The sequence below is a fragment of the Tiliqua scincoides genome, chromosome 8 (assembly GCF_035046505.1).
Source record: "Tiliqua scincoides isolate rTilSci1 chromosome 8, rTilSci1.hap2, whole genome shotgun sequence".
NCBI lineage: Eukaryota > Metazoa > Chordata > Lepidosauria > Squamata > Scincidae > Tiliqua > Tiliqua scincoides.
This window is the reverse complement of record NC_089828.1, coordinates 7,300,738-7,313,764: the sequence shown is the minus strand read 5'-3', so window position 1 is coordinate 7,313,764 and position 13,027 is coordinate 7,300,738. Positions and strand designations below refer to the sequence as shown.

General features: G+C 46.2%; 1 protein-coding gene across 1 annotated transcript in view; it reads left to right on the top strand.

The window, feature by feature from the left end:
• Positions 1–13,027, top strand: part of MEGF11 (multiple EGF like domains 11) — a 309,714-nt gene that overhangs the window by 67,655 nt on the left and 229,032 nt on the right. The window contains exons 2-4 of the mRNA XM_066635603.1: positions 3,465–3,557; positions 5,171–5,294; positions 12,298–12,399. Coding sequence (XP_066491700.1) covers positions 5,179–5,294; positions 12,298–12,399 — 218 coding nt within the window. The 5' untranslated portion in view covers positions 3,465–3,557; positions 5,171–5,178. The remainder of the gene's footprint in view (positions 1–3,464; positions 3,558–5,170; positions 5,295–12,297; positions 12,400–13,027) is intronic.

Genomic DNA, 13,027 nt, shown 5'->3' with positions numbered 1-13,027 from the left:
GCTGAACCGGCCTGGCTCTCTCCTTCCCCCCCTCCCCTTTGGCGCCTGGCTGGTGCGTTGGCCATGTTGCTGTTCCAGTCGGCGCTGGACTTCCTGTCTGGACCAGGCTCCCTGGGGGCCGCCAGCCGGGACCAGAATGACTTCATGGGGCAGGTGGTGGAGATGGGAGAGATGAAGCTGCACATCAAGAAGGTCATCGCCGAAGGTGCGGGGGGGAGAAGGATGCCCCCCCTGGGATGAGTGGGTCGTGGAAGGGCCCCCCACAAACCTCTTGGCCCCCCCACCTTCTCTGTTGGGGTCCTTGGTTGGTGTCAAGGAGCCTTATAGGGTGAGGTTGTGGTGGGGGCTCAGCTTCACTGGGGAGAGCTTCCCAGCGCTGGCCTTGGGAGCTTTGGACCCCCTCCCCCGTTGCCAGGGAGGTGGGGTGGGTGGGGAGGCAGGTGAGGCAGAGCCTCCCCACAGGGGTCCTTCAAAGAGCGCTGCCGCCGTGTGAGGCGCCCAAGCTCTGCGCGTGGGTGCTTGGGTGGGTGTTTGTAAAAAAACTCTGGTAGATCTCCGGGCCTTGCTGGGTTTCAAAGTAGCTCTCGAGCCAAAAAAGTGTAAGCACCCCTGTCTTGACACTAGCTTTGTTTCACTGGCCAGGTGAAAATCTTTGTGACATCTCATGTAGCGTAGTGGTTAAAGAGACTGAGCTGTGAATCAGGACTTTCCTGCTTCAGGTCTCACCTTTGCCATGAATTCTCGCTGTGGACTTGAGTCAGTTGATCCCTGTTGACCTCTGTTTTGTCTGTCTGTACTATGGAGAGAATAACAGTTACCTTGCAGGATTGTTGCACAGATTATATCAAGATAGTGCATGTGACACGGTTTGAACATTCAGAAAGCACTATACAGGTGCTAAGGACTAGTTAACAATATTATTTGGTTTTTCTGCTGGAATCTTATTGCCATTTGGATTTACTGGTGAATTGTTCTCTTATTGTTTTGTGTTGTCCTTAGTAAGCTGTTCTGGGAACTTTGGTTGAAGAAGGGCTTAGAAATGCTTTAAATTAATAAATCCAGTAGTTGATTCTGTGCAGAGCCCCTGCCAATTCACAGCCAAACAGAAATCCAGGTCGAGCCGATGAGTGGGTTGTGCACCCAATGGCTGTGACAACCCTAGAAAGGGGTTGGCTGTCCAGGGTGGAGTGTGTTTGCCACCTTGACCTTGGGTTACAATGACATCTGGACTTTAGCATCTGTATGAACAATTGAGATCTGTCTGTATCTCTGGTTTTTCTGGCTGCCTCTCTTTTTGCTTTGTCATGTTTGATATATCAACTAAATGTAATTTGCCCACCAGTACTGATGATGGATCGCCGTCACCCTATTACTGTAATCTGGGTGCTTTTGCTTATGACTTCCAGGAAAGAAGCCACACCTCTGAAATAAAATGATGGCTAAGAAATGGATTGGATGGTACTGGAGGTGGAAGATCGGTTGAGTTAAGTAATAGCAACTGGTGGCAGTCTTTGGAACAATCTGTACCAATTAGATCCCCCTGCTTATCCTAGGGGAGTGGACAGAAGTTTTGCTTGGTGTTGGATCGTCAAAGGTTATCTACCCTTCACACACTCATAGAAAACGAATTCTAAATCTCTGATAAAGGCCAAGTTAGAGGTGAAGTGGGAATTCCATGACTAGAACCAGAGTCCGCAGCTGTCTTATGTGGAACTGTTCTATCCTGTGCTGTGTTTTTTTTTTTTTCCCCAGGACACTGATTGTTCAGTGATGAGCTCTTCTATGACTGGGTGGCATTTCCTGATTCTTTGAAATTACACCGTGGAAAAAGGGAACTCATCCCATTCTTGTTGGAATTTGAGATTCCCTTCTACACATTTCACACAAATTCATGGGAATGTAATCTTTAATGTTCAAAAACTTCTGCTGATTTAAATTACAATCTTGGGAGTTCTCTTGAAGAGCGGAATGAATTAATTAGCATTAAAAGCCAGGAGTAAAAAAATATTAATTTATCCTTCTGGTGCAGTGTCTGTGTACGTTCTTCAGACCTGCATATTCCCTCAGCATCTGGTGACATTTTGGGATAAGGAATGGTACGGGTCTCTGGCTGGATAGCGCTGGGATTTGATAGCACTGCTGTGGATCAGCGACCAGGAGTTTATTTTAATTAACCTTGTCCTTCCCTCCAGCCCACCCCCATGCTGTCTTACCTGCCTGTAGTGTGTGAGTGTTCTCCCTTGCTTGCAACTTGTTAGAACGAGAGTGGAAAAGATGAGAGAATGAATTCATAGGCAAGCCCCCCCCACCCAGTGCATGTTCTGTTTAGAAATAGCTTGAGTTCTTCAATTGTGTTTCAGGTATGGAAGGAGGGAAATCAAGCAGTTATTGGATCATTTCTCCTCCCTCAGCTTCTGGGTGGGCAGGGGTGGGAGGCAAGGTCATTCTCTGACTTTGGGGCAATTGTGATCTCTCCCTCAAAACATCCTCACAGAGCCAGGCTAGAGGAAGAGGAAAAAAGATCCCAGTATGCTGTCCTGAACTACTTGGAGGAAGGCTGTGCTGCAAATTTTAATGCGCCACGCAGTGGCATAGCTGGATGGGGTTGCAAAGCACTACTTTGCTGGGGATGGGGTTTGGATGGGGTTTCGCAGGGAGCCTCACCGTGATGTGCAAGTGGTCCCTCCCGCTCAGAGCCAGGTGTATGCCTCCATTTTGCTCCCACTGCCCGAAATGGCTCCAAAAGGTGGGGGGGGGTCCACTTGCACGCCATGGTGAGGCTCTCTGCAGAACTTAGTGCTTTGCACCCCCTCTAGCTGTGCCACTGGCACCACATCAACAACTAGTTTTTGCTTGTTGTTTTGCCTATGCGCTCCTTTCTCCTGCTGATAATCACTTGAATTCCCGGGTGACTCATGCTGAGGATGGTAACTCAGCGGCCAGAACAAGCTCAGAGTCTGAACTTTCTCTTAGGCTAGCTGTGGCCCCCACCTTGTCACTGTTTTCAGGAATGTGAATCTGTGTTTATTTTCTCCACCTGTGCCGCACAAGTCTCCTTCAACAACCTTGGTGTCTCCTATTTTCCTTTATTGTAACCTCCCCACCCCTGCATTTATTTCTCACTCTTAAAACCTGCTGTATAGTTTCTTGCATTTGAGGAATTGACCTCACCATTCAACGTAGTCAGTCCTGGTTGATGCATCTTGCCAACGTTTGCTTTGAGATTACTCATGCAATACTCTGATGCTGGGGCTAATCTTGTACAAACTGATTTTCTCATTGGCAGCCTCATCCTATCCTCACTTTCCTGGGAGTAAGCCCCATTGAGTCTAATGGGACTTACTTCTGAGTAGTTGTGCTGTAAGCTATTTCTTTAAAGTCTCTTTTTTATTTCTTTAGCCACGTCAACTCTTCCCTTTTGCATTGTTTGAATTGTGTTTGTCATCATTGCTGTCTTTTTGCAGCTTCTGAAGAGCCTGGATGTGGCCGCTCATCCTGCCGATGAGGTCTCTAAACGCAGCGCATTCGTAGCCACACGGAATTTACAACACATCAAGGTGAGACTCTTAAATGTGTCTGTGCAACTTTCTGGAGCACATTTTAGTTTGGACAAAAAATTCAGCTGTCTTTGGAAGGGGGTTCACTTTGGCTACTAAGGCACTGCCTTCGTCCTTGGAAGATGCCCAAGTCAGGAAAATAAATTCTTGCTCTTCTGCCAAGGGGTGAGGGGCAGGTATGTTATCAGCATGTTCCAATTTCAGCACTCCCCTTGGCATGTGCACGAGGCCCAAGACATACCTGCAGCACAGAAATATTTCATGGCAAACTGTGCTGGATCAAGCTGGCATTGGCTCTCCATGATCTCAGATGGGAATCTATCTGTTCCTACCTGGAAGGTCTGAAGATTTAAACGGAGACCTCATGCTTTGCCTGCAAGCTTCTGTCACCAAACTACAAGCCCCAGTTATGCAAAGTTGCACATACCAGGCTTTATGCAGAGACTGGGCCTGGTCCCGTTCTCAGTGGTTCTTCTGAACTCTTTTGGGACAAAATGAACTGGCTGGAACTCAATGGAAACGTAAAACATTCCACTCCTGGCACTGGGACCACAAGAGCTGGTTTAGCCTCTACCAGGTGGTGCACGGCTTCTTGGAAAGCCTTCCTGCCTTCCCCTTGCTGTTGAGCCAGTTTGAAGGAGCAGTGAGTGAGACAGAATTTGCTGGAAGGAAATCATTTTTTGTGTTGTACTCACGTTAACTATAGCTGATTAGTGTCGTGTATATGCCCACTATTCACTTCTTTGGTGGTGGCCCACCACAACCAATTCCTGCCTTCATGCCCTTTGCCACTCATATTGGATGTGCTCGAAACTCCCACAGCACACATGTGGACCTTTTTGTGGCACGCCAGTGCACCACGGCATACCAGTTGAAAAGTTACATTCTGCAGCATTGCCTGGAAAGCAAATGGAACTCCCCTCTTGAGCTGGCAATTGTAATGATCATATATTTGAAAATCTGGTAGCTTTGCTCGTGACATCTGTAAATGCTGCTTTAAAATTAATAAAAGCTGATTTCTCCCCTTGGATGAGTATGTGAGCTAGGCATTATAATGGATCATTGGTTCACTTACTGAAAAGGTGGAAGTGTAGAAATATAAAATGTGTTTGAGTATTAGGAAAGCTGAAACTAGTGCTTGACCTAGAAGCTTTCCAGAAGGATGGAAGGCTGGGTTAAATTGGCACACCTTTTTCACTGCCCCTTTGCCTCTTGTTGCTGCTTCTGTGTTGTGGTGATGGCAGAACTGCCCCCCTGCCCCCCCTCCAGGATGTCTCTCCAAGTGACACTGCATCATGTCATTCCAAGGAGCATTCTGAAGGGGGAGAATGCCAGCCATTGGAAGGAGCACTGGTAGTTCTCCCCAAGCACAAGGAGCACTGGTAAGTTCTCCTCAAATTCTTGCTCATTTTGTCACTTGTGAATTGAATGTTTGACATGTGGGATGGGACATTTTGGCTCAGCAGTCCAAAGCCATTTACTTCCTGCCCCTCCCTTTTTCCAGTTTATCCATGTCCTTTGGAGTGATGGTGTGTCCAATTATAAGAGAAGTCTGGAAAAGGAAGCTGCCAGCCGCTGCCTCTCTCTCTAATGCATTTCCCTTCTCTTTCTAGAAGCAGCTATGATGTTCTGTCTCCTTCTGTGGTGGAATCTCAAAGTTCTCGCCTTTTCTCTCCTCCTGAAAACGACCATCTCCTTAAACCCAGATGACCCAAATGTCTGCAGCCACTGGGAAAGGTGAGGCATTATTTTTTTTGTATGCAGCTTTTCATTAAAGGGGGAAAAATGGGTAGCAGCAAGGAGTATAAGGGCTGGCACTGAATATATGTTGAGACCAAAGTATTTTATGTTCTTATTTATCACATTTTTATGCCACCCTTCCTCCAAGGAGCTCAGGATGGTGTACATGGTTCCTTCCCTCCTTTTGTCCTCACAACAGCCCTGTGCTGTAGGTTGATTAGATGAGGTTAGGCCAGGGGTGTCCAGAGTTTTTGGCAGGAGGGCCACATCGTCTCTCTGACACTGTGTCGGGGGCTGGAGAAAAGAAAGAATCCATTTACATTTAAAATTTGAATAAATTTACATAAGTTTACATAAATGAATATATTAAAGATGAACTTATATGAATGCATGAAGGTCTTGCAATAGCTCAAGGCCTATAAAAGGCCTTGCACGAAACAAGGCTGGTCTTTCCTTTGCTGCTGCTACTGCATCACAGACGTGAAACAACAAGTGGAGGGAGCCCTCATCCCACAGCTCATGCGAGAGGTCAAACAGTTGCCTTCACACTGAGAGCAGTTGCGTCGGGCCAGTGTGGGCTCCAACAAATCTCCGGAGGGCCAGAGGCTCATTGGAGACTGGGGGCTCCCTGAGGGCCGCATTGAGAGGCCTCGAGGGCCGCAAGTGGCCCCAGGGCCGGGGTTTGGGCACCCCTGGGTTAGGCCAAGAGACAGTGACTGGCCCAAGGTCACCCAGGAAGCTTCATGGCTGCATGGGGATTTGAACCTGGATCCTCCAGGTCACAGTCCAAGTTCCGAAACACTACACCATCCTGGCTTATCCTGCTTTTCAGTCCCCAGACCATGGAGTGCCTCTGCTCAAAGAATCGTTTGCCAGCAATTTGTTTAACTTCCTCCCATCACACTTACTGGAATCCCTGCAGTTTGTATCATGCTCTGGGCTCCTCCTTCGTGTCCAGCTTGACATATCCAGACATTCCCAAAGATGCAGCGGGTAATAAAGGGGTGCCCTCTCCTGTCTGAGAGGGTGAAAAGGTCAGTTCCTGGACTGTGCAAGGTCCAGATGTTACTAATTCATGCCCAGTTGGGTCATCTGTAGGTGCTCTTCCAGAATGTGCTCCTATGATTCTTGTTAAAGGGCACTGAGCCTGCAGCAAGAGCCTGGGGAAAAAGGAGGAGCTGGGTAAATGACAGCCTTGGTTTTATTCACTGTGCTTCCAGTTTTGCATTTGAAGGGCAGCCCCAAACCACTCTGCCCGATTGCCAGGCATTTCTTTCACTGGTGCAGTGTGGCTGCTGGGTAAGCATGGGAGGGGGATGTGGATGTTGATAGAGGCCCCAAGCAGGTGGGCAGAAATGCAGTTGAACCTGCCTTAGTTGCTGGGTTGATAGTACAGGATACACACATGCACTCCAGCCTGTTAAGCCACTTTCAAGCAGGTTCCCAGCTGACTGGTGATTGTTGCTGTTTGTGTCTTAGTCTGCTGAAGCAAAAAAAGGGGATGTTCTGGAAGATGAAACAGTAATAGTGGGATGATATTTAAGAGAGGAGGTAGAGAAAAGAAAGCTTTTGTTTGGTATACGGGAGTGGGTGGTTTGTTCTAAGTGATGGAATTTGGAATTATATTTGTGGCAGGTTGGTAATGTGAGCTGACAGTGTCTGACTTTTTAAAAAATAAGATGAAGAAATGGTGAAGATCGTTTTCTTTCTGTGTTGCCTTCTAGTGGGGAAATGTTTTTTTCTTTTCCTGTGCAGCGGTAGGTTTTATTTTTATAAAATAAGCAAATAGCACACAGTATGTAAGTATTTGTGGTTAAGAATTTAACACACCTTTCAAAAAAACTTTGAAGCAGTTTTCTTGGTTGTCAGTTCAGGCAGTCAGCTTGGCTAACCTTAAGAAATGAATGTAGAGTCTAACACTTAAAACAAGAATCTTTCTGAATTGGTCTGGGTGTTCCTCCTTCTTTCCAAAACCAGAAAATGTCAAAGCACAACTGAAATTAAATCCTTATGCCAGTCTTTTAGTCCACTGATGATGGTTCTGTGTTTGGCTCCCTCAAAATTTCCACTTTTCACCCAAAGTTCTGTATAAGGCATTTAACTTTATTTTACTTTATTCAGAAAATGGCAAACCCAGGCATAGCTAGAGGGGGTGCAAAGTGCTAAGTTTTGCAGGGGGCCTCACCACAGCGTGCAAGCGGTCCCTCCCCCTCTCCTTTGGAGCCAGGCATATGCCTCTGTTTTGCTCCCCCTGCCCAGAATGGCTGTGAGGGGAAGGGTTCACTTGCATGCTACAGTGAGGCTCTCTGCAAAACTTAGTGCCTTGCAACCCCTCTAGCTTATGCTGTTTGTCTACCCTGCTCTTCTGGCTACAGTCTTGGAGCATTCAATGTAGATTAAAGAAACTAACAAGAATATAAACACAGAAAGATAGAAACTAAAACAAGGTCAGAAGAGGGGTGACAACAGCCAGAAAGCAACATAATCTTCGTATCCAAGAATGGACTCCAGTCTCCCTGTTTGTGCTGTATTGAGCATGAGTCTTTTTAGGCACCATTGGTAGCTCTTAGCAGCACACAGATGCTCAGGATTGCTCAGACACCTGGGCCTTATGGATCAAGCATGGATCACAGTGGAGCCTGTGAAATGGTGTTCTGCGCAGTTCCATGGCGAGGGAAAGTACATTTTCAGCCCCAGCAAAACAATATTGATTTTGTGTGAAGGAAGTCAGCAACCCGGAGACCCAATCAAGGAGAAACAAAAATTAAATACCAGAATTGATTGGCTGCCTAGCCAAGATGACTGTGATACTTAGATGGTAATAAATCAAGCCAAAAAGATTGAGTTAGGTGAGGTCAAGAGAAGCAAACAGGATCATAAAATAATAATCAAGATGACTGGGGGCTCTATGTTAATAAAGAGTAGGTTTAAATATGTTCTGCTTTGGCATCCTTGTCCGTCAGGTATTTTGTTGCATGGAGCAGGGAAAAATCCGTTCAGCTCTTGGAAACCGACATTTTTGTGGAAAGCCTCCATTGCAGTTCGTGGAATTTGGACTGTCAAAGAAAGCATCTTCATGTTGCCTCCAAAGATAGGGTGAAATTTTGCACATCTGGTAGCGTGCAAGTACATTTGTCAAAGGCAAGTAAAGTGTACCCAGGTCACCCCTGCGGCTGGCTCACGCAAAGCCTCAGAATCTGTAGTGTCGCAGATTTGGGGTCTAGGTTAGTTCTCGTAACACCACAAGTGTCAAACCCTTGAGGGAAAGTAATTGTGAACCTTGACAACAGAACAATCGGTAGAAGCTTACCACACTGGGAAATGTTAAATGTTTTAGCAAGCCCGGCTCTTCCTGGATGCTGTCTGTGACTTACTTAGGAAAATACATTCTTGAACGAGGCAAGATATCGCCTACATCCTCCTCCTCCACAATATCAATATCAATAATTAAAAAGCACTTTAAATACTTAAAGCCCTGAACAACTGCCTATTGCAAATGAGTAATGCCTATCACATTAGCATGGTAATTCTCCTAGCAGCCCTGCAGAGGTGCAACAGGGGTGGAGCCTGAGGGGCTTCTGCCCTGGGCATTACACCAATGAGGGGTGCAGTTTTTTCCTCTGTCAGCACCACCTGTGGAGACTCCTATTTGCAGAGGGGTGCCTCTTCAAGGGGGAGCACCCACAGGAGAAGAAATGGGGGGGGCAGCAGCCAAATTGCAGAGCAGCCACCAGTGCCTCCTTCTCCAGGAGGTGAAGAGGTGATGTCATGAAGTCACCTGACAACATGACATCACTGCCTGAGGCCAGGGCAGTTAGATACGCATCTGCAGCCCTGTAAGGTAGCCTGGGATGGGCAGAGTGGAGGCTGTGACTTGGCAATGATGTTGTCTTGTGACCTGTTTGCTGGATATGCCCTGTTCTCTTGGACACTGCTCGGTTCTACACAGTTCTACTATCCAAATGCTGAGAGTTGCAGGGAGCAACATTTAAAAACAAAACAAAAAAATCAGCCGAACTCACAATTTATGGTTCTCAATTACTGGTTAATTCCTGCTGCAAATTATCTTGGATTAAAATGGTTTTCTTTTAAAAATGAACACAAGTGAAAAAGCAAACCCCAGAGACTCTTTCCCTCTTTTAATAAAAAATACCTTGCATTTTTGATTGGGAAACCCATCATTTCAAATGCATCCTTCTTCATCCTAGAAATGAAGTGCTGCCTCTTGCCAATGCTGAGAGGACTTGACAAAATTATGTTAATATGTGCTTTTAATTAGCTTTTTTGTACACAAGTAAAAAAATAATGAACAGTCCCAGGAGGAGAAATATCTGATATGGTTTTTTTTTAAGGGCATAGAACTTCTTTCTAGGCTTTAAAAAAAATTATGGGCAGCAAGGTTCAGTGGATCTTTTTTTCTCCGTTCTTGTGAAAGGACTCTTTTAACCTCAGAAGTTCTGTCTGGGGTTCCCCTGGGACTCCAAACCTGAGCCCCAGTGAGCAAGCGGCCTCCCCCACTTTGTGGTATGAGGTTTTTTTGTCTGTCAGCAGCCTCAACCTGAAGCCAATTAATTGATGGGGACCAGCCTTAATTGCTGAGTGCAAGTTCTAATTAGTGGGGCTACTGGTTGCGGTCAGATTTGTGTGTTTCTCACTATATTTTTGTTCCAGTAGGTTGCCATAGAAAGAAAGGGGGGAAGGCTTTTGTGCTCTTACTTTAAATGTTTGGTAACAAGTTGTCAAGTTATCTACACTCCTGCGCTTCAGCATCTCAGAAAGTTGCTGAACATTTTATTGAACGTTTTGTTAAACTGCAGTCTGTCTTTTAATCAATTAACTGAATATCAGCTGAGAAAAATACTGAATTGGGTGACATTTCTACTTGGGATGGGGGCTATTGCCATCTAGAGCTGGAATAGGCCATGTTAGATTTAAGTTGAGGAATGTGTCAGCCCTTTCTTATGTGCCAGACCTCTCTGTGTGCATGCGTAATACTTATACGAGTGTTGGCCATGTTGTTCTTATAAACTGAACCACAGTGAAACTGATAAGGCCCAGGGGGAATGGCAGGTGCAGGTCCTCTGAGAGGAATTTTATCAGGGGGTACAAAATTTCTTCTGGGCCCCTTTGCAAAGGGGGAGGGCTGAAAGAACAGGGGAGGGGGTGACGGGTGAGCAGAATAGGGGCAGGGAGGGGTGAAACAGTTATTTCTTTACTCGGCGTGTGGTTGGTCTTTGGAACTCCTTGCCACAGGATGTGGTGACGGTATCTGGCCTGGATGCCTCTAAAGGGGAATTGGACAAGTTTCTGGAGGAAAAATCCATTATGGGTTACAAGCCATGATGTGTATGTGCAACCTCCTGATTTTAGAAATGGGCTATGTCAGATGCAAGGGAGGGCACCAGGATGCAGGTCTCCTGTTATCTGGTGTGCTCTCTGGTGCATTTGGTGGGCCGCTGTGAGATACAGGAAGCTGGACTAGATGGGCCTGTGGCCTGATCCAGTGGGGCTCTTCTTATGTTCTAAACTACAATTTCCAGGAAGCCTTGCAGGTCTCTTGTTATCTGGTGTGCTCCCTGGGACATTTGGTGGGCCACTGTGAGATACAGGAAGCTGGACTAGACGGGCCTATGGCCTGATCCAGTGGGGCTGTTCCTATGTTCTTATATAACAGGGTGGTGGTGGGGAGGATAGTGATAGCTGGAAAAATCTCTGGAGCCCAGATCTAACAACCCATGTGGCATTAGTAGTGTCCCCAGCATCCCCAGTTGTGATAGTATCCCTAGCATCCCATGTGGGCAACAAGACTGAGTTGACGGGAAAACATGAAATCTCAGGAAATTTCTGGGCCCCTTCCTTTAGCTCCTGGGCCCCCCTTTTGACCCTGGGCCCCAGTACAAATTGCCCCCTTTACCACCCTCTCCTAGGCCCTGGGCAGGTGTAACAGGTGAAGTCAGGGTGGGCTCCGTTTCATTTGGGGGCAAGAATTAAAAGGCTTAAGTGAAAGACTTCATGGGGAAAAGGGGAGGTGATGGTGGTCATTGTGAAATCTTTGCCAAATAAACATTACATAAATATATTGTGTGTGTGATCTAACTTATTCCAGTGTAGTTCAAATGCTGTCCAGGTCTCTATAGATTTCTTTAGTGTTGTGTCCGTCCTTGAGGAATATCTGTGTTGGCCCGCTACCAGTGTCCCAGCCTCCTTGAAGCTATTCGTAAAGAGGAGATACTGTGTGTAAGCCTAAATGTTGTGACTGCTAGGGTGTTAATAGTCATTTTTCTGTCCATTTTCTTAACTACTCCAGTCAAGCAGTTAAGGAGATTTTGTTCTGTTGTATATCATTCTTGCCCTGGTGCAGTGGAGTTACCTGTATGGGTACTTTTTTACCTCCTAATTGACTCACGATGCAGTCTTATGCAGGTTTACTCAGAAGCAAGTTTCACTGTGTTCAGTGGAAGTTATTCCAGGAAAGTGTCTGTTGGACTGCAGCCTTGGCTCACAAGTAAAAAAACTTTTACCAAAGGCTGGTTACAGAGTATGGGTGGTTGGGGAGGTGTGCTGATATGCTTACCTTGGGAGCACCCTAAGAGTATTTGCTTGGTCACTGTTGGAGGCAGGGTAGTGGGTTAGATGAATCCTTATGTCTAATCCCAAGTGCTGCTACTCCTGCGTTATGATCACCTCTCCTGCAACTAGCATGTGCCCTTGGTTTGATGCAGTTGGCATCAGGCTAGTTAGGTCTTGGGGGAAGTCCTGGCTTGTTTCTTCCATATCAGCCCTCTTCTGAGCCAGAATTCTAGTCTCTGTGCTGGCAGCCTCTACCAGGGGTCTCTGAGAGGGGCCTTTCACCGCCCTGGAAATGCCAGGGGTTGAACCTGGGACTTGTGTGTGCAAAAACCTGCACTCTGCTGCTGCGAGCAGCCCTTCCCTCTCAACGAATCAGAGAGAGACTAATGATCCACCTTTTTCCCTCTCTCCTTTCATTGTCTGTTTCTAGCTATGCCGTGACTGTGCAGGAGTCGTATGCACACCCCTTTGATCAGATCTATTACACGAGATGCACAGACATTCTGAACTGGTTCAAGTGCACTCGACACAGGTAAGTGACGATCGGAAGATATTCCCAGCCTTCCAGTGCCGTTGCAACTTCTCCGCCCTGCTGCCTTTTATCTAAGCCTCAGTGATGTTCTTGAGATTCAGAGGATAAATACAGACCTCTCCCTGCGCCAGAATTCTCCTGCAAAATTAGAGAGGCAGAAAATGGATTTTTTGAAAGGTGTTTTTATTTTTTTAAAAATATGACCAGTTGCAATTAACTTATTTAAGGGTTTTTGGCAGTAAAGAGTAGCAATAAAGGGGGTAGGTGAGGATGGATTAGCCCATCTCTTGCTTCCAGCTATCTTAACTTTTAAATATATTTATATATATTTTAAAAACAGAATAAACCTCCAAGTAATTGGGGTCAACATGTGTGCATACTTTGCTCAGTTTGACAATCACCTTTGGATGACTGCAGCTGAATTTGTGAACAGGTACCAGTGAAAAGTATCAACCCATTTTCACACAACTGAAACCATGGTTTAGATTATCATGAATGGCCTGCAGTGAGCTTCTACCTTGTCACCTCCCTTACCTGTCTCCTACCCCATTTTGGGGGGGGGGGGGCATAGACTAAAAGCTTCTACTTACAATTTTGAATAAACTTCAGTTTTCTGTTGCATTCAAAC